Raw genomic sequence first — 27,611 nt, 5'->3', positions numbered from 1 at the left:
ATAGCCTGTGTCCTGGGGCTGAGCAGGTAACTCAGCAGTGCTGGGTCCTGGGTTCAATCCCCAGCACTGCAAAAAAGAGAGGGGAAAAAAAAGATCCTGTGTGTCCAAATCTGCATTTTTTTTTTTTTACAAGACACTAGTCATAATCGGATTGGGACCCAGCCTGATAGCCTTTCTCCAGATCAGCCTCATCTGAAGTGCTGAGGGTCAGGGGCCTCAGACTGTGAGCTTGGTGGTGGTGGTGGGTCATTCAGCTCATAGAATAACAACAAAAGTGGTAGTAACTGTCTCAGCAAAGGACAAGAATGTGGGCCAGCCCCTTGAAGAGTAATCTGTCAGTATCTGTTAAAGTTCAGATGGCCCCTGACCCCGCAGCTCTGATGGCAGAACGACAGATGTGTGAGGTTCTTCACTGACACCTGGCTCCTGAAAGAGTGAAAACAACCTCATGTACTAGGCCTGGGCTAGTTAGGGCAAGGCGAAGCGAGCCACAACTTCCTGGGGAGCGCTCTCTAAGAAGTTCCAGTACAAGCAAAAGTATACCACGTGTGTCTGAACATCTCCATTTGGGCCAAAGGGGAGAAAGATCCTGTGGGTGTTTTCTCTGAGGTCACCTAAGACTCTGTGATAACTTTCGGGCATTAGGTCCAGATACCTGGGGACCAGGGGTGGGTGGGAAACTTCTCATGGTATGTACTTTGTTACCTTCAAGAATTGTTAACTCCTGAATTTACTTATTAAATATTTATTTCCCTTATGAGAAAATTATATCATGGGTCATTCATAGTTTACATTGTTTGAGGTCGATTTAAAGAAATAAAATTACTCTGGTTCAAATTGCTGGATCCCGGACACCTGCTCACGTATTTCTCCTCTGGAGGTGTGGACGGCAGTGGTCCTCATGGGTGGGGCACAGCGAGGTCCTTTCCTGGGCAGGCAGGCTGGTCTGGCCGGGCCCTCCTTTCGGGCCCTCTGGCCTCAGGCTTATAGGGCAGAGGCTGACACACCGTGAGTCCAGGTTTCATTCTGCTCAGAAACTAGTGAGTGCTGCTAGTTGGGCAGTTTGGTCTTACCGGGCTGTTTCAAGGTGATGACGTTGATGAAGCTCACGACGCTCTGTTTACTTCCTTCAGCTTTACGGAATGCTTTCACTGGGTTATCTCATTGTCCCTTGGGGTGTGAGGTTTGAAGTACCATGTTTTTATGGAAGAGGAATCTGAGCCTAGAGGATTTAAGTGACTTGCCTGGTATCCCAAGGTGAGTCTGCGGTAGTCACATAGCAGGAGTTGCCGTGGACAGTAGGTCCCCGGTCCTGTGGCGATGCCGTGGGTGGTGCCGAAACCTGTATGTCCTGGTGCACACGTGTGTGGTAAAGTTAAATTTTGGCACAGTAAGAAATTAGTGACAATAACGATAAACAGTTAAGACAATATGCTGTAATAAAAGTTATGTGACTCAGGCCTTTGTCTCTTAAAGATCTAAGACAAATACTTACATTTTTGCACCTTAATTGTCCACTGGTAACAGAAACCTCAGAAAGCTGATGGCCAGCTGAGTCAGCCTTCTGTATCCTTGAGTTCCCCACCTGCAGAGACACATCTGTGGATCAGAAATTTTCTGGAAAAAAAAATGTGTCAGTACTGAACATGAGCAGACACTTCCTTGTCATTGTTTTCTGATCAGTGCAGCATGACACCTGTCGCGTAGCGTTTATACCAGGCACTGTAAGTGGTCAGAGGCGAGTTAGAGCGTGCGGGGCGTGGGTGTGAGCAGGTTGTATGCAGGCAGGCCATTTTGTGTAAGGGACTTGAGCGTTTACAGATCTTGGTGTCCTTGGGGTCTGGGAACCCGGCCCCCAGGTCCTGAGGGTGACTGCATTCCCAGCACTCACTAGGTTCTTGCTTTAGGGCGTTGGGCGAGGACGTGTGTCAGGAGGGTCAGCAGCGCTCCGGGCCTCCCTGGACTCTGACGCGTTGGGACTGTTCTGCCTGTGAGGTGAAAGCCCAGGGCGGCTGATGTGGCCAGCTCCTCTCCAGTGGGCTCTGAGGCCTGTCCTCCACTCTGTGGCTGTTTTCCATGATGTGCACAGCACCTCCCACCTGATCTGAGGGTGCGGAGGGCCGGGTTTAGTCTTAGCGCGCTTATTTTTCAGTAGGAAAGAGAAATTGGTGGTTGGGGTTATAGTTCAGGAAGGGGAGGAGCGAGGCACAACCCATAGCTTTGGGCTCCCTGGGGGGAGCAGGGGAGGGGGCTTGGGGGCGTCTGTCTGCAGGAGCCGACCTGGGCCTCTTTCGCAGAGGCGAGCGCGGGGGTTCGGCCTGCAGAATGGACTCTGCTCTGACTCCTCCAACGTCCCACAGCTGTGGGGGGATCGCCCTTCTGTTGCCTTCCTTCAGGTCTTTACCCGTCACTCCCCCTGCTTGTTAGCTGCCTTGTCCTTCAGTTGGTGCCCATAGAGCCTTGGGGACTGACCTGAGAAGCCAGGGCCCCTGGCAGTGGCTGTTTCCCAGGGCGACTTGGAGCGGCTGCAGTGTGCACACCAGGGAGGCTGAGGGCGAGTCTGGCGGAGAGGAGGCCTTTCCGTGACGCAGTATTCATCCCACTCCTCGGCGGGTCTTGCAGGAGTGCGCCAGAGCCCGCAAGTCCATTACTCTCAGGACTCCCCAAGTGTTCAAGAGGCTGTTACCCAAACAGGGACTTAAGGTGCTTGGGTAGCATTCCCACCCAGCCTGTCTGCTACCAGGAAGTAGCTGGATGTAAAGGCAAGACTGGGCTCTTTATACCACCTCTCCAGGAGGAAGGGTGGGTCTTCGGCCTTTGAGCTGGAGAGTGAGTTGTCCACTGTTGTGGGGGGTTTCCCCCAGGTGTTAGGATGACAAAATGGCCAAGGCATCCTGCTAGGACTTCCTTGAAAGGAAAAAGCAGCTAGTGGGTGGGTAGGTAGTTACCTACCTTGTTAGGTAGATGTAGGAAGAGAGCAGAGTACGTTCTGAGGAGGGTGGAGATTGGGAGTGTCCAGTGGATGTGGATGAGGGTGTGACCACTTGTATTGCTGTTGCAGGAAGCGGCATTGTGACCTTCCCCGAGTCTGCAAATGATTGCTCCCCAGGGTTTCTGTGCACAACTAGCTGCAGACTGGAGAGGCTGCCAGGGGACATTGCCTCCCTGCCCAGAGCTTATCTTACTATTAGCAAATTTAGTGCTTAGATAATAAAAAGGGTGGGAGCTGAGTCAAGCAGAAGCCAAACAAAAGGGAGTGGGAACAGAAATCGAAAGTTCAAAGCCTCTTAGAGAAAATTTAGATTTCCTGTGTCATCTAGAAAGAAACTGGTTTTCCTTGGACTAGCGTATTTCTGGCCATCAGACAGGATGTTTCTGAAATGCCTAGCAAAAGCAGTGCCAGTGAGCCAGTTAATTGGAATCCTTGAGCAAGTGTGCTTCTGAAGCAAAATGCTGTGGAATGCTGTTTAGGATGTGACGTTTTCTAGAACCAGCCCTGGGGCCTCATGGAGCCCCTTCCTCGGCAGGCACCTTGGACTGGAGGCTGCTGCGTGTGGGCCTGTCTGCCTCCATCACCAGGACCCCGGACCTCATCCCAGCCCACCCTTCCCCAGCAAGGCGGAGCTTGCCCCCATTCTTCAGTGGTCTGGGGCATTGAACGCCTGAGCACTCTTCTGCATGCTAGAACTTGGGCTGCTGAACTAGCTTAGAAACTCCCGTTTCTAAGTTTAACTTGGAAAGGGAATTCCTTTCCCACATGCAGGGTGTTCCTCAGTGCCCTCCTAACGGATGGGCCGTCAACACAGCTCGCCTTTCCTGGGGACAGAGGACCGCAGTTAGCCGTCCCAAGCTCCAGAGCACCAGGCACTTTTTAGTTCACTGTCAAGTGGAAAATACAGAGAAACAAGTCTGAAGTGAATGTCAGACCTACAGGCGGTGAAGTGGATTGTGCAAGGCATGGAGAGGGAAGGCAAGGGAATTTCCCTGACCTGAGAGGCTGCAAAAGGAGAAAGGCCTGGGAAACTGCACCCATTCTAGAACAAGCCCATCTGAGTCTCCGTAGTGAGATCACGTGGGGACTGGGGCGGGACCTCTGTGGGATGTTCTGAGAGCTGGGCGCAGTGCAGTCCTGAAGGGGACCCTGGGGGGTCTGGCCTGGAGGTCTGGACACACTCCCTGGAAGCCCTGTGGCCGCTGCCCTGCAGGTGGTGGAGGCTCCCTGCGTGCTGATTGGTGTCCAGCTCTCACTTTGGCGTACCCTCCTTGTTGGCATGTGTTCATAAAGCTTTCTAGATCCTGAAGTCGGTGAAAACAGTCTTTCCAGTTATTTCAGATATTTTCAGATATTTTTAAAGTGACTCCTTTCTTTTTTGTCTTTGTTTGTGTAGGATACTAAATTGTGGATAATAATGGAATATCTTGGTGGCGGCTCCGCACTGGATCTAGTAAGTATGGTGTTGGCGTGTGACAGGCCCCAAGTCTTTTCTTGCCATCTTGATTTCAAAGATAATTCTATATCCATTTCATTTCCCTGTTTTTAAGTTGCTTGAAAAAGGAACCAAGCTATTCCTTATTTATTTTTGGAATATTTACTGAAAACTATAGGTCTGCTTTTGAAACCATCTGGGAAACGAATGAATTCATCCATAGAAGAAGTGAAGGGTTTTGCCTGGAATTGTCTTACCTGAGAACAACTGGTTAAAGTCATTTTCAGAACAAGTTTGTTAGCTTTTGTGGAGCTGATAGTCATCATGGCTTCCATATTTTTGATGGTAACTTTGCTCAAAGTAAGCGCATCACATTTTCATCTCGGAAATCAGGGAGGGATGTGATTGAGATGTGTTGAGAAATGGCATCAGATGCCAGGCGCTGGTCAGGCAGGGAGTGGCACACCTGCCCCCTTCTGCCCCTTGCCAGCTCGCCCGATGTGCTGGATGGAGCAGACGGACCCAGCGCACGTCTTCTCTGGACTTGCCTCGAGCGCATGCAGCCCACTGGAAGCAGGAGGAAGGTGCTTTGCTTGTCCCGTCCAGCATGGCTCCACGCAGGTGTTGGCGGAGTGCTCACAGACTACCAGCCCTGACAAGCGTGGCTTGGCTTAGGTCACTCTTGAAATGTAGGATATGCAAACGACAGACGTTGTTTTTTGAAAACACTCACCCAGCTTAGCAGCCACTCCCCACCCTCGACCCAGGAAATGCCAGGCTTTTGGGGGAGTGAGCCCTCAGCCCTCAGCCAGGCTGGTCCTTCCTTCAGAGCGGGACGGTGCTGCCTGACAGGAGGGGGCCCTGCTTCTGCTGCTGTCAGCATGAGGCTGAAGGAAGAGCCTTCCTGAAGGTTTCCGTCCACATCTCACCCACCGAGGAAAGGATAGATCCCTGTGATCCAGAGGAAGTTTCTTTCTCACAGTAGCGATAGCAGTAGGTAGTTTTTAGGGACAGTAACCTTCTAAAACTACATGTATCTTTGGAAAGCTAATGTACTAAATTTAGAAAATTACGAATTATTAAAAGCCATTAGAAAATTGGTCAAAATAGTGTTAAAAAGGAAAAGTTAAAGGAAAAAAATGAACATGGCATAAACAATGGTCTTAAAATGGAAGCAGGTACAATGGTGCACACCTATAATCCCAGTGACTTGGGAGGCCTAGGCAGGAGGAGCTCAAGTTCAAGGCCAGCCTGCACAACTTAGTGAGACCCTGCCTCAAAATAAAATTGAAAGGGCTGGGGATGAAGCTCAGTGGTAAAGCGTCCCTGAGTTCAACCCCTGGAACCGCAAAGAAAGTGTGGGGTAGACTAGATGCGTTTTATGTCTTGCTTTGGTTCCTTTCCATTAATGTATGTATTACCCCAAAATCTTCCTCTTTTGGGACATAATACGGGAATGTAGTAAATACCTCCATTGGTGCAGGTGAAGTGGTTGCAGGGCCTCTCTTCCTGACGGTGGGTCCTTGAGAGCAGCAGCTCCGGTCTCTGAATGCCCAGCGTTCAGGTTGGTGTGCACTGGTTCGTTTGTTTGTTTGACTTGAGGTCCGTGCAGTATAGACTTCAGAGTTGGAAGGAAGCGTAGAACTCCCCACTTTAAAATCCTCTGCGGTGAGAGTCCCAGCAAGCCACCCTCCATTCTCCAGGTAAATAAACTGGCATCCCTTTTGGATCCACCTGGCCCACCACGTATTGGACTAGGAGAGGAGCCACTGAGGTCAGGAGCGCCCCTGAGATGGAGCTGGCTGCCGAGCCTCGCGGCCCTCCCCCACCTCCTCGGCCCCCTGGCTGTTGCCCGGTCCTCAAAGAGGAGGATAGGCTTCAGTGATGGGATGTGGTAATTAATTTAAAATTTTTAAAACATTTGTTCTTTTTGGTAATTAATTTTGAAAGTTGAAAACTATTAGGATTATTTTGAGAGGGTATCTTGTGTTTATAAAAGATTTTAAAAACCAGAATACTGTCATGCACAATAGTATGCTTGTAGATAGCTGAATAAATTGATTTGGGGGCAGTTTTTTGAAAAATTCTAGCTTGCTTGTATTGATTTCTCTCAGCTGATAGGCACGGTGCTCCCCGTTAGGAAGTGACTTTGTAGGAGCCCCTATCCTGAGGGCTGTCGGGCATGGTGACTGGGTCTTGTTCAGAGTGCCTGCTCACAGGCCCCAGAGCATGAGGGCCACTGGCCTTCGTCTTGGCGCTCTCTTCACTTCTGTGCTCAGCACCGAGGGCCCGGTCTGTTCTAAAGGGCTACTGTCTCTGCAGCTGCTCCGCCCCTGGACCTGCCCGCAGCCCCCGACTTGCGTATGGTGGACTCTGGCAGAGTGTCGCTAGCTGTCCTTCTCACTCTGCGCTGCGGCTGTCTGCCTTATTTTTTCCATTGAGCCTTCAAGGCGCCTCAGCCTGGCACAGGGAGACGGTACCCTCTTTCACCCAGGATTGCCCTTCGAGCATGTCTGATAGTGAATTTGGAGGGCATTCCTTTCCAGAATCGGAGTTTCTAGTGGAGACAGATTCCAGGTTGGGGTGAACTACTGGGACCGTTCCTTGTGGGGAGTGAGGGTGTCTTTGGAATGGGCATGGAGATCACTGGGGTCACATCCCTCCCTCCTCCTCAAGCCCCTGTAAGGTGCTTGCCGCAAGTGTCAGGACTGAGGACTGAAAACACGGTCCTCTCCATTCTGCAAGCTCACAAGGGCCCCCAGAAAATGGATGCAACTTTGCCCCGGGTTATAGATGGGCAGGCCTCAAAACCAGCTGGCAAATCCCCATCCTCTGATCGTGGTGTGCAAGCCCATCTTGGGCCCCACGTGTCAGACAGAGTGGGGGACACAGCTGGAAGGCTGTGCACTTCAAGTTGAGAGTAACCTAGATTTGCTTCTGAGAAGTACTGGTGTCATTCTGTGGGGATTCCAGCTAGTACTGTTGTCAGGGCACAGGTATCTTAGCTGGCAAAAGGTCACCAGTGCTGATGGCGTGGGTGTGCCCCCGGGCCCTCTTCCCCTTCCCTGGTGCTGCTTTGTATTTTGGGGCCTGCTGGGCAAGTGCTCTACCTCTGAGCCACACCCCAGCCCTGCTCTATCCTTTTTGACTTTAAAAAAAATTCTAGAAGCAGTGCGAAGAATAGAGAAGACAGCATAGCTCAGTAATTAAGAGCTAGGAATATAAAAGTCATATTTTATTTTGAATGTGCTCAGTCTATTTTTTTTTTTATTTAAGAGATATATAGTAGTGAAATTAAATGTCTGTAAGATTCCCCAGGATCACTCTGAGGACACAGTGTGACTTGATGATGACTTGTGTTGATGTCCTCTGAAGTCCCCGCTGCTCTGGGTGCCGTGACTTTGGGGACTCTTGTGTACCACTCGGTTCAGGCATCTAACTGCCAGGGGTGTAGATTTCTGTAGCTCAGTGGAAGAACGATTGTTTTGTTCAGGAAATACCTGTTGTGTATGCCCTGAGTGCCTGTGCTGAGCTAGCCACCTGAGGCCCCTGCCGTGAACAGAGCAGTGCACACAGCTCTCGCGGCACGTGGTCCACGGGGAGCGGGCGGGTGTGTTAGAAGTAGTTCAAGTCAGAGCGGGCCGAGAGGATGGCGGGGTTGCATGAAGGTTAGCAGGAGGGCCAGGATGGAGAGGTTTTAGCCGATTAAAAGATCAGCAGTGTTGCCAGAGAATCTGAGGGACAGCCTGGGAATCTAATTAAAAAGGGACTTGCTACATAAATTGCTCACTTAATCAGGCAGTGATGTTCGATGAACTTAGAAGTGAATGTACAGCATGATTTTGGAAGAATGAGATGGCATGTCCAATAATGTGTAGGCCAAGCTGCTGCCACCCTGGCTCCAAAACAGGGTCTCACACAGGTGCACATAGCTGGCTCTCCCCTGCAGGGGCCCATGGCTTCCTGCCACCTTTAGCCTTTGTCCTCTCCAGCTGCCAGTGTTGGGGACTGGCGGGGGGCACGTGTCACATCTGTTCTGTGGTGAGAACTGAGTCACAAGCTACACGTTGCTGCGTGGCCTGGCTGACGGTCCTTATGGCAGAGGAAGCGGGGAGGAGAGAAGAAGGGGAGGGACTTAGAAGTCACCTAAAGATGGGATGGAGTCTGAATTGTTTTCCTGGCAGTCTTTGTTATTAATTCTTGAAAAATTCACCGTGCTTTTAATGGTGGAGTCCTTCTTTATCTCGCCCGAAGGTTGGAAGGCTGTGGAGAATGCTGGTGTGTGACTCCGAACTCGGCTCAGCCTGGTCTGACCCTGTCCTGAGGAACCCTGGGGTAGGGAGCCGGAGAGATGGGCGCGAGCGGGGGTTTGCCCGGAAATGCCCCGGTGACACAGGCCGCCGGCAAGCTGGGGAGCCAGGGGAGTGGAGGAGTGGCTCAGTCCGAGCCACAGGCCGGAGCCTGCAGTTGCAGAGTTCAAGGGCAGAAGAAGAAAGGTGGCTGGCTCAGCCTTTCCCCTGCCTTTCCTTCCCTTGGGGCCTCAGCAGATAGGATGGTGCCCACCCAGGACTGGGTGAGGCTCACCTCCCTTAGTCCCGTCCAGCGCCTGCAGTCCCCCCCCCCAAGATGCCCCACAGACAGTGCAGAGGTCATGTATCACCTGTCTGTGCGTCCCTCAGCCCAGCCCCATCAGCTCCTGAAGTAGATCATTGTGGACACCAAGAAGGCACTAGCTAGCCCTGACTTAGTGGGACGCATCGCGGTACCCTCTCCTGCCCGCCGTGGAGGCGGCCTTAGACGGTAGAGGGCCAGACGGACCTGGTTCAGTCACAGGGCCCGCTCCTCATTCTCTCGGGAGCTTCCCTCCTCTTGTCCTCAGCTCTTTGCTGGCCTCCTGTGGTCCCTTTCCGGCCAGAGACCGTGATGGGAGGAGGGCTCGTGAAGACGCTGGCAGCAGCTGCGTGGGTGAAGTCTTGCTGGAGGAGGAAGTAGACCTGGACTCTCCTGTGACTTTGGATTTCCCCCCACGTCCTGGTGTTGAGAACGGAGCAAAGACCCAGCATCTCGATTTTCCCTTCTTCCCTCAGCGGATGAGAGACTTCTGTGTTTTCCTCGTTTGGAAAAACGAAGCTCATACGTTCTGTGGATGCTGAGAGGTAGACAGGGTGGAAAGACTAGTCACAGGCAGGGCGGTTCTAGATCAGGGTCGGGGGAACAGCCGTTGTGTTGTTTCTTGAAAGTGCAACCCTTGGTCAGATAACTTTGGGGGGAAATCAGGCTTTCTGGAGCTGAGTGTGCATTGTGCTGCTGGTCTGGGGACGACATCTTGGTTCGAGTCCGCGGCAGCTGCTGGCAGGCTAGTGGACACAAGCAGTTCCGCCTTCTGAGCATGTGATGAAATGAAGACGAACCAGCAGCCACCAGCACCTTCTCTCCACCTGTGTTCCAAATGGCACAAAGCCAGGAGCAGCTTGACCCAGGGTGGCCTGCTGCCAGAGGAGCCAGACCGCAGAGCCGGCACGTCGGAGAGGCAGCCCTGAGACGCGACCTCGGGGATCAGAGCTAGGCTCGGGGCTGGGAGAGGAACCGGAGAGCGGTGCAGACTGGGTCTCGGTTGCACCCACACTGGCCCACAAACCCTCAGCCGGGACCCGCCAGGAGCGCCTTGCCTTGGCTTTCATCCATTTGGTGTAAAGCGCGTTTGTCATGTTGAAACGTGGTGGTCTCCCCGGGGGTAAAGGCGTGTGAGCCTGGGTCACAGTGGAAGGCTCGACGGAGGGCTGTGTGGAGGGAAGTGGCCCAGCTTTTTGGACCTCTGCCCCCGACTGCTCCTCTTGGGCCCTTAGCGAGCCTCGGGTGTTTTGCTGGGGGCATTTAGGTAATTAGGAGCTGTGGCGGAGGCCCCGCTCGGCAGGCAATGGCGAGCGCGCTACCTCGCCTCAGCTCTTCAGTCTGACTTCCTTATAAATGGGGACATGCACACGTGACAGTGCTTCTTTATGTCTTTCTACAAGAATGGATATTAAGGACTGAACAGCTTTTTTTGGGTCAGCATAAAAGTTTGCAGAGGCACTTACTACCTCATTAAAGGTAATTAATAAATAGTCATTTTTATTTGATAATACATTTATAACAAATCCTGACGTATTTAGAATTGAGCTCTTTGAGCCCCGTCCCCAGAGTGGGGAAGCACTAGAGCACAGATTCAAGTCCTTTGGTGCCACGGCAGCCTCGGGAGGGCTGGCCCCAGGCCTGCTCGTTCTGATGGTTGCTTTTGGCTGCAAGGATGAACCTTCTGGAAACAATAACCAAGTACATTAGAGCAGATCCTGATGCACTCTAAGTTCCTGGGCTGTTGTTCCTAGACTGGGGACCCTGCCTGTGACCCCCTGCCAGGCCCAGAGGAGTGACCCTATGTCACAGGCCAGCTTGGTGACCCTTTCTCTTGGTGCTTACTTCATTCAGTAAAGTCATTTTCTCTGGTTCTGTGCTTTAAGGATGCTTTCATAGATTTTAATTGTGTAGGCAAAATATCTGCTTTAAGGGAATATGTTTTCAATTTAATTATCCCTGCCTGTTTAACGTGAGCACTCTCTCTTATCTCAGACTAAGCAACTGTGATAATCCTTTTTTTCTTAGTTAGAACCTGGCCCTTTAGATGAAACTCAGATTGCTACCATATTAAGAGAAATTCTGAAAGGACTTGATTATCTGCATTCAGAGAAGAAAATCCACAGAGACATCAAAGGTAAGGGCTGTCTCCTTCTTTTGCTTGGAAATGCCTGAGGTGTTGGGTTCAGCCGCACTTCTCTGCTCTGGGGAGGCCGCCCTGAGCCTTCAGTCGCCCTGAGCCTTCAGCCGCCCGGACAGGGCTGGCCTGGGGGTCTAGAGAGACACACAGCCCCCGCTGGGAGCGATTGCGGACCACCGGGTGACTGAGGGGAGCGTTGCAGTGGGGTCTGCCTTGGTTTTCTTTTGCAGCCGCCAATGTGCTGCTCTCTGAGCACGGAGAGGTGAAGCTGGCTGACTTCGGGGTGGCCGGCCAGCTGACAGATACCCAGATAAAGCGGAACACCTTCGTGGGCACCCCCTTCTGGATGGCGCCTGAGGTCATTAAACAGTCAGCATACGACTCTAAGGTAAGCGCCAAGGATTTGTCTTTGCGGGGTCCATGTCTCTCCCCTTTGTTCTGCAACCTTGCAGTGTTCCTCCCGGACCTCCAGCTCCGATCTGTGTTAAAACCAGTTTTCTCAGTTTTCCTCGGCTCCTGCGCCCCCTTGAGCATGGTTGCTCTCTGTTCATCCAGCCATGTCGCTGTGGTTTTCAGTTTAGTGTGTGGTTGGTGGGGACACAAGGAGCGTGTGTGAAGGAGGGTGTGCAGGGATGGAGGACCACAGGGTGAGGGTGGCACCCAGGTGGGGAGCAGTGGAGGTGAGGACTTGTCTGCAGAGAGGGAGGGACTCTGCACTGGAGGGGGCTGCAGCCAAGAGGAGTGGCTGAGGCACAGGGCCCACTTGAGCTCCGTCCCGTCTTCCCAGGGCACGCGGAGAAAGGCATGGAGGGCGGCCACAGATGTCGCGGCAGAACAGGGAGAGGGCAGGGCTCCTCGGTCGCTTCGGATTCTTCCTAGCGTGTTTAGTTCTTAAGTGGAGACCTTCTGAGTGCGTTGAATAGCACACAGAGCATGTAGTAACTTTCCCTGGGACCTGCGCCACCTCTGTAAGCCATCAGCTGTTACAGTGTGCTGGTGCGGCTGAAGTCCAGGCGTCCTGGGCTCTGGCTTGGGCGAGGTGGCCAGACTGCTTCCCTACTGACCTGTGGTGCTGACTGTGACTTCTGTGGAGGCACAGATGGCCTTGGCAACCAGTGAGAGCAGACGTGCCCCAGGCTCGCCAGCCCTGCTGTCCTGGGGCAGGGGTAGCAGCCCACGTTGGCTGCTCACTGGCTCTCTGTCCTGTGGGGTGTGGTCGCCTCCAAGGCCACGACTCATCTCTGCAGCCCCTCTTGGCCCTTTCCCGAGGCTCGGGTGATCTTGGCAGGGGCGGAGGTGTTGAGTCTAGCCTCTGCATTTGCTGTAAAAGTGAGTGTGTCTGGATTTCAGTAGGGCAGACCTGGAGTCCAGCTTTCCTATCTCATTACACATCCTTTGTAGTAAATTAGCTGGCCAGCCGTGGCACGTGACTTGGGATCCAGTGTGTACGTTTTCAGTTCCTGCCCATCACTGCGACCTTGGGATGGTTCTTGAAGAGCTGTCCTGGCTGCTGGAGCCGTCCCTCCTGAGAGTCTTGCTGGTGCGGGTCCTCTGAGCACCTACAGGCCTGCAGTCCTCTGCAGAGCTCTTTCCTAGATCAGAAGGCTTACAACCGTGGATGTTTTCAGAGAGATTGAACACACACTTGCTTGGGGAGGAGGTCATGTGAGGAAGTGTGGCCTCTTTTCAACTTTTTACTACTTTATCTTTTACTCTGACTTGTCAAAAACTTGATATTTCATTTCCTTGGGCCATACCCACTGACTTTTTTTCTTTTTTTTTTGGTTCTGAGGTTTGAACATGGGGTGCTTTACCACTGAGCTACATCCCCAGACCTTTTTATTTTATTATTATTTTTTAAAATTTTGAGACAGGGTCTTACTAAGTTGCTTAGGGCCTCACTAAATTTGCTGATTCTGGCCTCAAACTTGTGATCCTTCTGCTTCAGCCTCCCGAGTCACTGAGCTTATAGGCGTGTGCCACCATGCCCAGCTCCCAATAACTTTTAAAGGGAATTCTGTGTGACGTGTGTTATGTGAAATGGACTCTCAGGTTTGTCAGCTTAGGAGATGTGTCGAGTGCATGTTAGGGCGAAGTCAGTGTCTCAGTATTCAGGTTTTCTAGCATGGACCTTAGGGGACCCTCCCGGCCTTAGGAGTGCCTCTCATCCAACAGCTCTCATCCTGAGCAGGCTGCTCCCAGCTTGCCCTGTAGCTCTGTGGCTGTCCTGTGGGGCCTGGTGGACCTGCCAGGGCACTGGGCTCCCACACTGTGCTGCAGCCGTGAGTCTGCTCTGGCCTCCTGACGCTCACCTCTGCTTTTTTCCTGCGCCCCTTCCAAGCGTCCTTATGGTTGCGTGGATGCGTCTCTGCACTGCTGTCAACATTTCGGGCACAAGTCCCAGACTTCTGGTGGTTGCAGGCACAGGTACCTGCAGCTTCCTCTCGGGGAGGGGTGGGCTGGAGAGGAAGGGGTGCTCCTTGTTTCCTGAAGACGCCTTGATCTAGAACCCCCTGGCAGGATCTGTGACCCTTGTCATTTGGGCTTCTCATTTGCTCTCAAAAAGTTCTGCACACACAGGGCCCCTGCTAGTCTCACTTACGAATCTCCGCACAGTCCTGACTGCTCCTAGTCCTTAGGAACCTTCGTTACTACTACTGCTTTAAGAGGGATTAAGGAAGCTTCGCTTGTTTCCAGCTGTCCCCATCTTGGAGATAGTGCTGAGAGAGAACTGCAAAGGGGCCTGGGACCTAAGGCACAAGAACTTTAATCTTTTTTCTTTTTAAGGTTATTGGGAGAGTATGTTCGCAAGTGGGTTGAACTTGGTGAAGATGCAGCCCTGTTCACAGCCCTTCTCTGGGTCCTTGGTTGAGTCAGTCAGCTGCTGCCCTGTGGTTGTGTCCGAGGTTGGGTTGTTCAGTGGTGGGGGTGCACTGCCCCAGGAGAGAAGGCAGAGCGCTGAGGATGGCCTCACCCGGGCGCCCTGCCTTCCGAGGCAAGGGGACAGCACTCTGGGAAGGAGAGCCCTTGTGCTTAGGCCGGCAATGCAGAGCAGAGGGTGGAGGGTGGACAGAGACGCTGGCCTGCGGGGCCTGTAGCAGCATCCTGGAGACCCAAGTCTGCGCTTGGCAGCCCCTTGTAAATAGCTTTTCCTTGTTTTGGCTGCAGACGCAGCACATGTGTGTTCTTTAGTGATGATCTGGAAAATTCTGAGAAAAGAAATGGAAAGAAAGGAAGAATATCTGTAGATCTGCCACCCAAGCCAAGTTATTCCACTGTCAGTCATCTCTGAAATAAAGGTTTGCGATCTCATCATGGCGAGAAATGCAAGTAGGTGATGCAGTGACGTTGTCCAAGCTGAGAGGACAGCGGGTCATCCAGTGGCAGCCTGCCTCACCCCTACCACACGCCCACACTAGCCCACTGCCCCGTCCCCTCCTGCAGGCCAGCACTCACCCACAGTCATGGGTGAGGACTGGAGGGCACGGAGCCCTGGAGGTGGGGCGGGGCGACTGTCCTAGGAGGCAGGTGGCATCGGGTTTCATTATGGCGTGTATCCTGTGGGGACGCTTGGGGTCAAGGACGCATTTCTGTTGAGCGCTCATAGACGTTTCACACCTCTAGGTCCCAAGTATAGTGTTCCTGAATGTTGCATCTGAGTAAGTAAGTGGCCGGGTTAAATCCGTTTTGGTTTTTTGCCTAGTTTAGTTATAACCGTGACTTGGAGCGAGGCATGGTTTTCTTCTTCCTCTTGATTATGGAGAGGTGATTAGGGTTCCTCCTAGAATTATTTTTTATGTATAATTTTAGAACATCACTTAAATGGTTAGTATCTTCAGATTTGTAGCCAGCTTACTTTGTTGCGCATTGTGTGATGTTGTCGTGTGTCATTCCCCACTCCCTGCTCTGGGGAGAAAGTTCTCAGCATCAGGAGCAGGCGATTCTGTGTGGCCATCCAGGAACATGCTACCTGGAAGGGTCTGCGTAGGAAGGGACCGGCTCGCAGTCAACACCTACATTTCAGAGCCTCGGCCCTTGAAGCCTTTGACTTGGGCTTGTATCAAGAATCACTGTTTCCTCTGTCAGCATGCCTTTGTGTCGGATTCCATGTATTTCCCAAACGGCCTCATCTTTCCTGCTTCGGAAGGTGAGTGCCCTTACCCTGCGTGACTTTGATTTTAACACATTCCAAACCGGACGCCGTGTTTCCTGGATGTAGCGATGGACAGACTTGGTCATGCTGGTCCCGCTTCTCTGCCGGTGCCACGTTGCCGAAGTGCCCTGCAGTAAGTTCGTGCTGTGGCCACTCCATCATTCTTCTAAGGGCGAGCGTGATCAGTGCTGCTCTTGAGTATTTTGTGTGGTAAATACGCCTTCCAGAGCTCACGTTTATATAGGATAGATGTGCAGAAGTCAAATTAATTGGTCTTAGTAACTTTGGATATTTTCGTGGTTTGGACTGACCTGTCAGTCTGTTCAGCATTTCTTGAGTGCCGGGGTTTTCGTGTTTGTCAGTAGGGTGTTGGATATTTGGAGGGCCTGCTGAAGGACCCTGCAGAAGTCCTGGGTACGGGGCAGCTTTGAACCAAGCCCGAGTGGGGTGGGAACACAGGGCCCGAGGAGGTCAGGGCCACAGGACCACACCCCCGGTGCCTGGTGGGTGTGGGAGGATCCAAGGAGGAGCACCGAGGAGCAGGGTCGCCATGGGATTCTGGTTGGACTTCCTGGGGATGTGGCCCACAGTTTGTCTTTGTGGTGCTGTCCTGGCCACCCTCCTGGGGAACCAGGATGAGCAATGCCAGGCCTTAGGTGACAGCAGTTCCCCGGAGACCCGAGGGGTCGGGTGGGGCGGACACATGGCAGACGCTCTCGGGCTTGAGGAGGTGCGTGCGTGTGGAGGACCACTGCCTCGGGAGAGCGGCCCCCTGCGCCCTGCTCCTCTTCCCCTGCAGCTCACTTCCTCCGACCCTCCAGCCCACCACAGGTCTGGGCACGCCCCTGCCCATGGGCACCTGTGCCCCCAGTCCTCCTCCTCTGTCTGAGGGACTCACAGAAATCATGTTTCTGCCAATGTATAAAAAAGTGCACATGCGAAATAAATCCAGGATTCCAAGTTGTACAGCGAAGGAAAACAGAAATATACTCTGACCCCAGTTCTTCTAGATTGGTCCACTTAGTGTGAGACTTCAAATATGAAGTACAGTGAGTGGGGAACGCATGAACACACCCACACCCCGGACACTCCGACACAGGGCACTCCAGAGTGCTGGCTGTTCTCCCTGCGATCGTGCGAGTGACCAGGAGCTGCGACTCGCAGCTGCCGCTCCTGAGAGAACTGCATGGCATGCTGCTAACCAGGAAAAGAGTCAGCTCAAAATATGGTTTTCCCTGGATGCGAATTGCTTCTGCACCTTTGTAAAGTTGAGCCTTTGTAAGCTGAATCGTCGCAAGTCAGGGACTGTACTGTGGATTCTAGGGGTCAGTTTGTAGTTAGAAAGTCCTCTGTTGCCATTCTGGGGTACTGTGGATTGGGGACTGTTAGAGCGGCAGATTTACTTCAGAACACGCTATGGCAACACGCAAGTCCTGTGTGGCAGAACGATGCGTGGGATGGGTGCATAGGGGTGCCCTGTGTCAGTGTCTTTCGCTTCTGTGCCTGTGTGAACACTTGCATAGTGACCATTGCCCAAGTGCTGGACACGGGTAGGAACCTTCCAGGTTGCCTACACTCCCCACCCGTCTTACAGAGGAGGGAACAAGGCTCGACGTTCGCTCTTCTGTCTCACATCCTAGGACTTCGCAGAGCTGGCGTTGGAGCCGCGTCTCTGTGCCCAGCTGAGCGTTGCTGGAGGGGCGGCTGGCGCCTCCTCACGCCCTGCTCCCCCTACTCACCTGCACCCAGGCCCTGGCCCAGGGCCTTCACTGTGACCCCCCCAGGACCTGCCCTCACGGTGGGCGCACAGCTGCCTTCAGCGTGCAGGACGCTTTGTGGAGCACCTTTTCCCACTTGAGGCCTAGTTTGATATTATATCAAGGGCTTACATTGCCTATTGGTTACAGTGATTCTTCATTAGAAACTTGAGGGGCATCTTCCTCGTCCACGTGTGTTTGTCCCCTAACGAGGCTCTTGTTGCAGGCAGACATCTGGTCACTGGGCATAACAGCCATAGAACTGGCCAAAGGGGAGCCACCCCATTCCGAGCTGCACCCCATGAAGGTTTTATTCCTCATTCCAAAGAACAACCCCCCGACGCTGGAAGGAAACTACAGCAAACCCCTGAAGGAGTTCGTGGAGGCCTGTTTGAACAAGGAGCCAAGCTTTGTAAGTGTGCGCTTCTGGTGGCTCCGGGCCCGGCGAGGCCGCTGTCAGCCTTCCCAGCTGTCTCAGGAGCTCATGCCTTCTTTTCTTTCCCCTTCATTTTTCTTTCTCTAAATGAGTTTGATTGATTTATTTGAATTGCAAATATGCTTACTGTCATTTTATCTTTTAAAATACCTAGGTTTTAAAAACCTATTTTCTTTCAGATTTCCTAGTATCTCATGCTTCGTTGAGCCTGAGGAATATTCTCCTTAATAGGATAGGTGGAATCCTAAGTTTTGGAGAGGAGGCTCAGACTACCCACTGTAAAACTGCTTTTAGTAATGGCAAAGGATAGCCTGAAAAATAATGGCTACAGGTCCGTAAAGTTAGATGTATGGGCTCTAGTTGTCGTGGGCGGGGACAAGAGGTCTCCCTGAGCCACGCACCCCTTGCCCTTCCCGCTTCCTTCCCTTTTTACCTTTGGTCACAGTGACAGCCCAGCAGAAGCGACCACCTCGTTTTGACCACCTCATTTTACCTTGTTCTTCTCTCGGAATTTTTTTAGGGCAGTTCTTTGAAAGCTGTGTATTTTGGTGTCGCCAAAGCATGATGTTCTTGTTTTGTTTGAGTTTTCCAACAGAGTTAGCTGAAGGCTAAGCCGGGCCCCAATTCTCCCCTTTAATTCTTACTGAATATGGGTGTTGACTGATGAGCGTGCAGGAGCATCATGGTTTCTTAATGCGGTGCCATTTCTGGGGAAGGAATTACGTGGGGAAACAACATCTTCTCGCACTCGAGGGGATGCGGGTCAGGGGTCATGCTGAGCTGTTGGCATGGTGTTTGGGGAAGGCGTGTCCCTGTGTGCACATCTTCCCATTTCATGCCTCTCGTCAGGGCCGCCCCCAGCCCTGGAGGAGCAGGACCTGAGCCGGGACCTGGAGCACTCCTGCCATATTTGGAGTCTCACCACTGGGGGCGGGGGCGGGGGTACCTGAGGCCACCCGGGTTCACACCTTTGAGTTTGAGACACACGCTGCTCTTGTTGGCAAAGCCTTAGTCATTTGCAGCAAGTGGAAGCAGTCCAACTCCCTGGCGTTTTGTGTTCCTGGTGTCTGGGCCAGGTCAGCCACACAGGGCCTCCTTGGGAATTCTGCTCTCTTCAGTAACTGGTTTGCCATCCTGCGGGGTAGAGCCCTTGGCCCATTCATAGAGTGCCAGGAGGCTGGGCTGTGTTGAGCTCGGGGTGTGGATGAAGCCCTCAGCTCAGCTACAAGTGGGTGGGAACCCCATCTTTCTACATCAGAAGGCTGATGACCGACAGTGCCAGGCATCTTCCAGCATGCAGAGAAGGTTCTCTCCTGGCTCTCTTCCAGATTCTTTTAGCTGAAGCCAGTCAGTGCTTGTTTCTTGTTATATTTTGGGGTATTCACCAAACAGTACAGAATGTCAATAGTAGCACAGAACGTGCTCTTCCTGTCGGCGTCTGCCGCCACTGGCAGTAAAAGTGGGAGAGAAGAGCTCTCAGGTGGTGCAGATGATTTGGGGAAAGTTCTCTTGTTTAATTGGACGTCGACGTTTCCCCACTGGAAACGTCATGCCCGCACTGTGCCGGGGAGTCCCGGGCATGGGTGCAGAGTGACCCATCTTTGAATCAACCTGAGGGAAAAACTTAGACGCAGAACCTGATCTCACTGTCAGCGTGGTGTTCCGATGACATTTTCAGGCATAAATGAGTCTGTCCTTTGGGTTGGGATAGAGAGAGTGAAGAACGAGCTCGCCTCATGCTGTTTTGGGGGGTGTTTTTCCCAGAGACCCACTGCTAAGGAGTTGCTGAAGCACAAGTTTATAATGCGCAACGCAAAGAAAACGTCCTACCTGACGGAGCTCATCGACAGGTACAAGCGGTGGAAGGCAGAGCAGAGCCGCGAGGACTCCAGCTCCGAGGACTCTGACGCGTAGGTTGCCGTCCAAGCTGCCACCTGCGCAGACAGGGCTGCCGGGCTTGTGGGGGCGGGGGTCTCTGCCCCGGTCCATGGTGTCTGGAGCGCACCATGTGTCCACCATGCAGAGGAGTCTTTTTGCCTCCTGTTGCCCACGGAGTGACATCCATGTGGTGGCTCCAGGTGTGGGGAACTTGACCTAGCGTCTCTTCCTGCTCTGAGAGGACTGACCAGAGGACCCTGCCTTAAATACACTTTTGAAAGGTCATGAAGGCGTGTTCAGTGACCCCTTGCTGTGTTCTGAGAGGTACTTACTCTTGTAAGGCTCTGCATGGGGCAGTGCCTGACCAAGAACTGGTGTCCAGCTTGGCACCCAGGTTCCACCAGCTGGAGATGTGGCCTGGCCCCTCCTGGGGAGTTGGCCTGGCTGCCTTGACCCAAGAGAAGGAAGTGGCTAGATAGGACAGAGCTCGGAAGCTGAGCCTGGGAACACTGACCTGCTGTCCTGTGCACCCTGGCCGGAAATCAACGGTGACCCACAGCGCTGTCCCCGCACCAGGCCAGTGGAGCAGACACTTCCGGGTGGGACATAGAGGGGTTCTCAAGGTCCCCTGGTGATTCTGGTTCATAGCCAAGGTCACAACCACTGGCCTGGGAGGCTGTTGAGCTGACAGTGCTGAGATTAGGGCAGTGGCAATGGAGGTGAAGAGTGAAGAGAGGGGAGAGGGTTTTGAGAGCCAGGATGTGGTGATGGACTTGGGTAAAGGAGGGGAGGATGTGCCAGGTTTTGGTAGCATGGCAGGTGATGTTCCCAGGTGGCCAGGAGATGTGCACTGAGGTGTGGCACTTGGGGAGAGAGACTGGGCAGACTCTGCAGACTTGTGGGTCACTGCAATACGGAAGGTCATCAGAACCCTGAGAACCAGCGGTGTTAGTCAGGGTGCCTTTGTCATGTGAGGAGAGCTGGAGGCTGGGGACGAAGGTGAACTGCCAGTGAGAAGGAACAGGTGTGACCCTGGGGTGGGAGGAGGCGCAGACAGCTTAGCCGGGCTGTCGGCAGAGCCTTGCGACCACTGCCGTGAGGGTTCAGTAGGCTGAGGCCGAACAGGCCTCCTTACCCAGGGTGCCAGGAGGGTGGGCCTCGGGGTGGCACGTGGGGACGGGTGGCAGGTGGCAGGTTGTGTGCAGGTGCACGTCCGTGACTACGGCCGAGACCCTCTGTGGCCATCCATTCAAGGGTGGGCCAGAGGAGGCTGCACAGGGGAAGAGGAGCGCTCGCTTCTGGGTTGGTGGGAAGGAGGCGAGGCCTGGAGAGGGGCTTGCCGAGCAGGGAGCCACCTCTTTTCCTGTAGGAGACTAAAGTGTGTGTGCCATCAGTATGGCGAGAGGTTCAGGAACCACATTCTGTACTGTGATGTAGCAGGCGGGGAACTGGGAGATCCCAGAGGGACAGGGGGAGGGGCCGCAGATGGTGGGGGAGGTTGGAAACAGCGTGGAGCACGGGCTGTGAGTGGCCCAGGGCCTGAAGCCACGGTGCCCACTCTGACTGACTGCGGGGTCTTTGTGTCAAGGGAAACAGACGGCCAGGCATCTGGAGGTAGCGACTCCGGGGACTGGATCTTCACAATCCGAGAGAAGGATCCCAAGAATCTTGAGAACGGAGCTCTTCAGCCATCGGATTTGGAAAGAAATAAGGTACGGGTGCTCATCCTTGAATGCTAGCGCCTGCCGTCCACCAGCAGGAGTTTACTCTTCTGTAACACTTGCCCTGGGAGTGGGTGGATTGTCCTTGAAGCTGCCCGCTGGTGGGACTTTGCCCTTAGGGAATTGGCAGGTCGAGGGCTGACGTTCTGTCTGATTACCTAAGATTCAGACCTGAGGAGCTGCATGCTGCTGTGTGTGCACTGTGGCGCATGGTCTTCCCCTCCACCCTGGGCCACACTGGACTCCCAACCCTTGGCTGCAGGGTGGCATTGGAGTGAGAGTGTCAGGTTTCATGTACGAAATGACTTTACAGCTCTCCTTACGGGACTGTTTCTGTTTGCTTGCGGGGATTACTCATAGTGTACTATAATTTTATTTAAGGACCATATAGTTGAATGTATTCTTTCGGTGCTTACATAAAACTTAATTGATTAATTGGTTTTATGCCTATTTAAATTTATGAAAAACCTATATTTTTAGGTCTTCTAGAAGGGTAGTGCAGGAGTTTGTCAGGCAGCGTGGACCAGTGGCTGTCGCTGTGGTCCCAGGCCTGCTTGGGTAAGTCAGGCAGGTGTTAGTGTTCAGATAGAGCTGGTGGAGTGGTGGCTGTGGCAACTCCAGGAGAGGCCAGTCCTCGCAGCCAGCTCCACCCGGCTTCCCTCTCCGGGCGTTGGCAGAGAGCACTTCCTCAGAGTCGCTGACCATCCAGCGTGGCTGTCCCATGGAGTCTTGCTTCCTGGTGGCTAGTTCCTTCCCTTGTGGGATCCAGATACTACGTCCCAGCTGCATGGGTTTTGCCTGTGACTGCAAACTAAACTTTGTCGCCTAGTGAAAGATTGTAAGACAGTCTTACTCAGAAATGACAGGGAGCAGAGCGCATTCCTCAGGGCGAGGCCGTAGAACCAGCACCGGGCTTTGATGGACCGGGTCTGCGGTGTGTCAGTCACTGCCAGGTGCCTGTGACCTGTTTCTTATGATCTTTGTTTTCCTCTAGATGAAAGACATCCCAAAGAGGCCTTTCTCTCAGTGTTTATCGACAATTATTTCTCCTCTGTTTGCGGAGGTAAGAGAGCTGGTTGACTTCCAGGGAGCAGGTGGCTGCTGCTGCTGGGATGTTGTGGGACAAGTTGGGGGCATTAAAACAGAGCTCTTCTGCCATGTCCCCTGGGAGGTGGTGGTGGTCCTGCCTGCAGCCCTGCATTATCAGGGTCATGTTCAGCTTTGGTTGGTGGCTTTCTAGAAGGTATTGCTGGCAGTCTCTGTCTCCGCCTCAGAAGAGTGTATGGCGGTGCAAGTGGATTGTTAATGTTTGAGGAGACAGTGGCTCCCTCCAGTCCCTGTGTTCCCCTGTGACCCTGCACTACTCAGGAGGGCTGCCTGACCCTAGTGAGCTGGGGCTCAGCCCGAGCCTTCTGCATCCCATCCTCGTCTGGTGTGGGGCCTTCCTTGACTTGGCTGCCTTGAAGATAATTGACCCCCACACTGTGTGGTGATCTAGGCCTCTCTGGGTGGCCTTTCCCAGTGACTGCATCGGGGTCCTCGACTTGAGGCTGGTGGTCTAGAGGAAGGAAGTGACCACCAGCTCTCCCTCTCATTCATTGCACTAGAGTCCCAGTGTACCTGCTGGGCAACAGTCCTGCCAGCACCCTGTCCCAGCTCCTGTCCTCGGAGCTCTCTCCCGGTGGCCTTGTCGGAGGGCCCTGCATGGCCTGGCACGTTCCGGGCCTCGTGGGAGGACAGTTGTGCCTGGAGCAGCCACGCAGTCTAAACCCCGGGCACAGTGGAGGGCAAGTGGCCAGGCCACGGGAGCCCCTGCTGGTCACCCTCTGACTTCAGTCAGGACTGGCTTTCCCTGGTGTCGCAGGACACCTGTGCTCCTGAGCGTGTTCTTTGGGCCCTTGGGTTTTCTCTTTGCTCTCTGCTCTCACGCTCACTTGCAGTTGCAGTTAGATCCTGGATTTTTTGGGCTAACCAAAAAGTAGACCCACAGGTGTCTTTTCCTTTATGTTTTTTTATTATAATATCTAACAACCTAAAGCTCAGTGTTTCATGTGCATTATTTTAGATAATACTCATAAAAGCTCACTGAAAGAGGTGATTATTCCTACATTTACGAGCGAGGACAGTAGGGAGGCGGAGGTGCTGGCATCCCCGTTACTGTCACTCAGCCCGTGCCAGCTGCTCACTGTCAGTGGTGATAGCGCACGTCTGCTGCAGCCCACTGGTGGAGGGCCATTACCAGGGCTGCCCCGCTGCCCGTCCTTGTTCCCGATTTGAGACAGAGTGTGGGTTAAGAGCAGGGAGGGGCGTGGTGGGCTGTGGATCGCTCTCCTGGGACTGGTAAGTACTGTACTGTTATGTCATGGGGAGTGCCGGGAAGCCCAGCCTCCGACTGGGGCTCATTTGAGTTGCAGCCTCTGACAAGAAGTGTTCCTGACGCTGTGGGCGCCTCCAGTGCCAGGCCTGTCAGTCCCCGTGTAGACCCTGTTGGGAAAGAAGCACTACTGCTTTGGGTGCTGTGGTTCCGGTAGTGACGACATGTTCACGGCCCCCGGAGGGCCAGAGCTGAATGTTTGATGAAAAATTCATGAGGTTGGAATGGCGAAGGGGTCTCCAGAGGTTGTGTCGGTGTCTGTCACCTCTGCAGTGCCACCTGGAGCCTCTCCTGGGGGGCCTTTGGGGAGCTGTGCTCGGTCTTGATCTGAGTAGCTTTTGTGCTCATGAGTTGGGTGCATTTTGGAAAGAGCCGTGGAGTCGGCCGGCCTTCAAGTAAGGAGGTGCCTGAAGATACTCGTCGTTTCTCATGGGAGCAGAGGAGGGCATTGTGGATTCCCAGAATTTAGGGAGAACACTTGATAGTACTCAGGATCGAAAGGTGGTCTGCTGCAGGGTGTTTTTGTTGGGGGGCGGGACTGGGTATTGAAACCAGGGGCACTTTACCACTGAGCTACATCCCCAGTCCTATTATTGTTATTGTCACCATTATTTAATTTTTAGACAGGGTTTTGCCAAGTTGCTTAGACTGGTCTCAAATGTGTAACCCTCCTGCTCAGCCCCCCAGTAACTGAGACCCAGTGTGCACCACCACACCGGGCAGTTCTTGCTGGAGTTTCAAATCCAACCTGTTAAAATTAGAATCTAAGCTTAGATGACCCACACTCCAGCTGCAGTGGTGAAACCAGTCATTTCTGCTGGCTTTGAAACTGCTTTTCTGGGACAAGATTAAGGTTGCAACAGAAAAAGAAAACAGAGGACATTGTAGAATTCATTGGAGAATGTGCACGGGGCTGGCCGTCTCCCTCCTGGCCCGCTGCCCTTTCTGTAGAGCAAGGCTCTGCACGGTCATCCTTGAAGCAGGCACTGCTGGGTCTGTGTGCACGCGTCACACTCCTGTCCTGTGTGTTTCAGCTGAAGGAGAAGAGCCAGGCGTGCGGAGGGAATCTGGGGTCCATAGAGGAGCTGCGAGGGGCCATCTACCTGGCAGAGGAGGCCTGCCCCGGGATCTCCGACACCATGGTGGCCCAGCTGGTGCAGCGGCTGCAGAGGTAACTGATTTGTCATGCAGAGGCAAAGTTTTGGTGCTGGGCTTTCATCCTGGAGCTCAGAGCCACTGTGACCTGCGTTCTGGGTCTGTTCCTGTTGTCCCCCAACCACAGGGTTAAAGCAAAGTCTGGCCAAGGAGGCTCATTCTGGATCAGTAGGTAAAACCATGTGAACCTGAGGCCACTGAAAAGAGCCACAGAACTTTGTCGCTCTTGCCACAGCTCTACAGGATGACTTGAAAATGTCCGCTCTTAATTATGCAGCCTACTTATTAGCCTAATTAGCCAGAGAAGGATAGCGCTTAGTCAGATCCATGTAACTGCCCCTTGGATTTTAGGCTTTAAAGTGCGGCATCCACATGCTGGAGGACGGCGCAGTGGCTTCTGTGTTCTTTTCCTGAGCAGCTGTGTGCCCAGGCCCTGATGGGCACAGCCCGGCTGTGCTGTTCCCTGGCCTGCAGGGAGCTCCCCTGTCCCTGCCCGGTGGCTTTGGAGAGAGGGCCCCTCCTGGCTCTTGCTTTGGGAACATCTATGTGAAAGTTGCCCAGGCCACCCTCCTAGCCACCTCCCTGGCATGGAGGGGTCTGTGGCTGGCTGCTCCCGGAGGAAGCTGGGGTGCTTGGTCCCTGGCTGACTTAGCTGCTCCAGGCACTGTCCTCCCTCCTGCAGTCCCAGGCCTGTCCTTGGCTTTGACATTTGTCTTCAGGTGTCCAGAGGATGGCTGAGCCTCTGTGATAATCAAGAACATTTCTAGGCCTCTTGACAGCAGGCATTTCCGAAGGATTTGGGGGCAGATGGGGTCACTTTGGCCATTTGCAAGTGATACCTGATGGGCTGCCTGCTGTCCTGTAAAGAGTCCCCTTTGAGGGCATCCAGAGAAAAGCACAGCCTGACACTTCAACATGATTCTTCCCAGCTCAGCTTCCTGAGTCATGATATTGCAACTTTTTAAGGTTGAGGATGGAAAATAAAAATGGTTTACTTGGCTGCACTGGATTTGGAAACAGTTGAAGGAGTCACTGACCTTTCTGAATGTTCTCTCTCCTGCTGCCACATAAAAGCAATGACACAGGTTATAGAAATAAAGCAAAAGAGAATAAAAAGGTCACCCACATGCTTGCTTCTACACAGGCTATTTGATTTTTCTAGTTTGGTATCTTTATACCTCCTTCTAGTGGCATTTATTTCTTAAGAAAAAGAAACGCATGATAAAGCAAATAGATCTAATCAGAAACCAGGGATTTTGTTAGTTCTTGCTTTGGATTTTTTCCTGTTTTTGTAGTGTTGCTTTTGGAGCTGATATTTTCCATGTGGTCCCAGTTGCCTGAAGATGTTGAGTGATGCATGTGTTTGCCTTGATTCCCCAGCAGGGCAGCATGGGCACTGTGTCCTCCGCACACGGGGTTGGCTCATGTTTTTCCAATTCACGATCCCCCTTGCCCTGTCCCCTTCCTTTGATTGTGATGCACAATGATCTGCCAGCTCCATCCAGTGGAAGTGTAATGTGTGCTTCACACAGAATTTTAGAAATATTTTTTTAACCTACTATACTTAAAGCATTATCCCTTCAATATATAATCAATATATATAAAAAATTACAGTGTAAAATATTTTTACTTTCTTTTTGTACCGAGTCTTTGAAATCTGGTGTGTGTTTACACTTAACAGTGGGCCTAAAGCCACACTTCTATCTGGGCGCTCACTAGGCAGCTGTGGCTCTCAGTGACAAGTGGACTCTACTCCTTGGTCATCAGATGGCCTGGCTTTTGGGGGTCCCCTGCAGGATTGCTGTGGCAGTCTGGTTTTTACTCCTAGGCCCCCCAGCAATTGGATGCTGGCCACAGTAGCTGAAGCTCAGGCTTCTTGGCTCCCAAACCTGTCAGCTTGGCTGGTCGCCTCCAAAAGAGAACTGACTTTCCCCCTCGGGTGTTTTCCAAGCCTTTCTGTCTTTCTTCATTCTAATTAATGTTTCGGTTGTTCTGTGGGACATCAACTCATCCCATGATTTGGTCATTTATAGTTATTGAAATCTGAGTTTAGTATCCATGGCTAATGCTTGCTTTTATGAGGACCTTGCTGCTCCTTGGACAGTGCCAGGCATTTTAAAAGCCTGCGAAGAGGAGCTCTGGGTAGGAACGTTTGAGACGAGTCTTGAAGATGTCCTGGCCGTCCCCTGGTCTTGTGCCTTAGAGTTGGTTCTAAGGGGCTTTGACCAGGGGTGGCTTCAGCCCCATCATTTTTATGTTCCAAAGCAAGAAAATACTGTAGAAATTTTGGAAAACAAGGAATGACTCATGGTCCCACCAGTATAGCCTGATGGCTACCACCACCACCATCTTTTAATGTATTACCTTCCAACGTTGCATACAAAGTGTGAACTTACTCCATTTCTCACATACCTGCAAATTACAGTGCCCATGTGACTTTCTTCCATGACACTTAGGATAAAGAACTTATAAACTACACAGGTATATAGTGCATGCATAGTTTTAGACACACTTAACTGTATAACTCATATTGTGTAAATACAGGTAATTACAATTTTTAATCTTGATTTCTTCCAGTTTGCCTACTTTGCTTAACTGCTTTTCTGTTAGTCTTCAAAGTTATTCACAAATTTATTCTGGTGTTAAAAAAATCCTGAGAGGCACCTCTGTGCAAATACCCATTTCCTCCCATGGACTTAGTTTCTGAGGTCCTGCTGGGAAGTGGGTTACTTGGACCACAACAGTATTTTGGTGGCCAAAAAGGGCCTCCTGTAGTCATCTTCCATCAGCTGTGGGAAGGGATCCCTGGGCTCTTGCTATGTCATTGGATATTGTCACTTTTCCAAAATCGATCCTAAGTAAGTCTTCCTCTGCTGCTTAAACATCTGTCCAGAAGACTGGGCACATTCCTCCTCTTTGTTATGTCCTATGAACTTTTTGTGTCAGTACCATGATTTTC

At 52.5% G+C, this 27,611-nt stretch overlaps 1 protein-coding gene across 1 annotated transcript in view; it reads left to right on the top strand.

Moving 5' to 3' along the window:
- Positions 1 to 27,611, top strand: part of STK24 (serine/threonine kinase 24) — a 99,993-nt gene that overhangs the window by 71,188 nt on the left and 1,194 nt on the right. The window contains exons 3-10 of the mRNA XM_079136890.1: positions 4,389 to 4,445; positions 11,067 to 11,175; positions 11,409 to 11,566; positions 17,315 to 17,500; positions 19,289 to 19,434; positions 20,991 to 21,114; positions 22,118 to 22,186; positions 24,532 to 24,668. Coding sequence (XP_078993016.1) covers positions 4,389 to 4,445; positions 11,067 to 11,175; positions 11,409 to 11,566; positions 17,315 to 17,500; positions 19,289 to 19,434; positions 20,991 to 21,114; positions 22,118 to 22,186; positions 24,532 to 24,668 — 986 coding nt within the window. The remainder of the gene's footprint in view (positions 1 to 4,388; positions 4,446 to 11,066; positions 11,176 to 11,408; positions 11,567 to 17,314; positions 17,501 to 19,288; positions 19,435 to 20,990; positions 21,115 to 22,117; positions 22,187 to 24,531; positions 24,669 to 27,611) is intronic.

The sequence above is a fragment of the Sciurus vulgaris genome (assembly GCF_902686455.1).
Source record: "Sciurus vulgaris genome assembly, chromosome: 4".
Classification (NCBI taxonomy): domain Eukaryota; kingdom Metazoa; phylum Chordata; class Mammalia; order Rodentia; family Sciuridae; genus Sciurus; species Sciurus vulgaris.
This window is presented reverse-complemented; position numbering and strand designations above follow the sequence as displayed.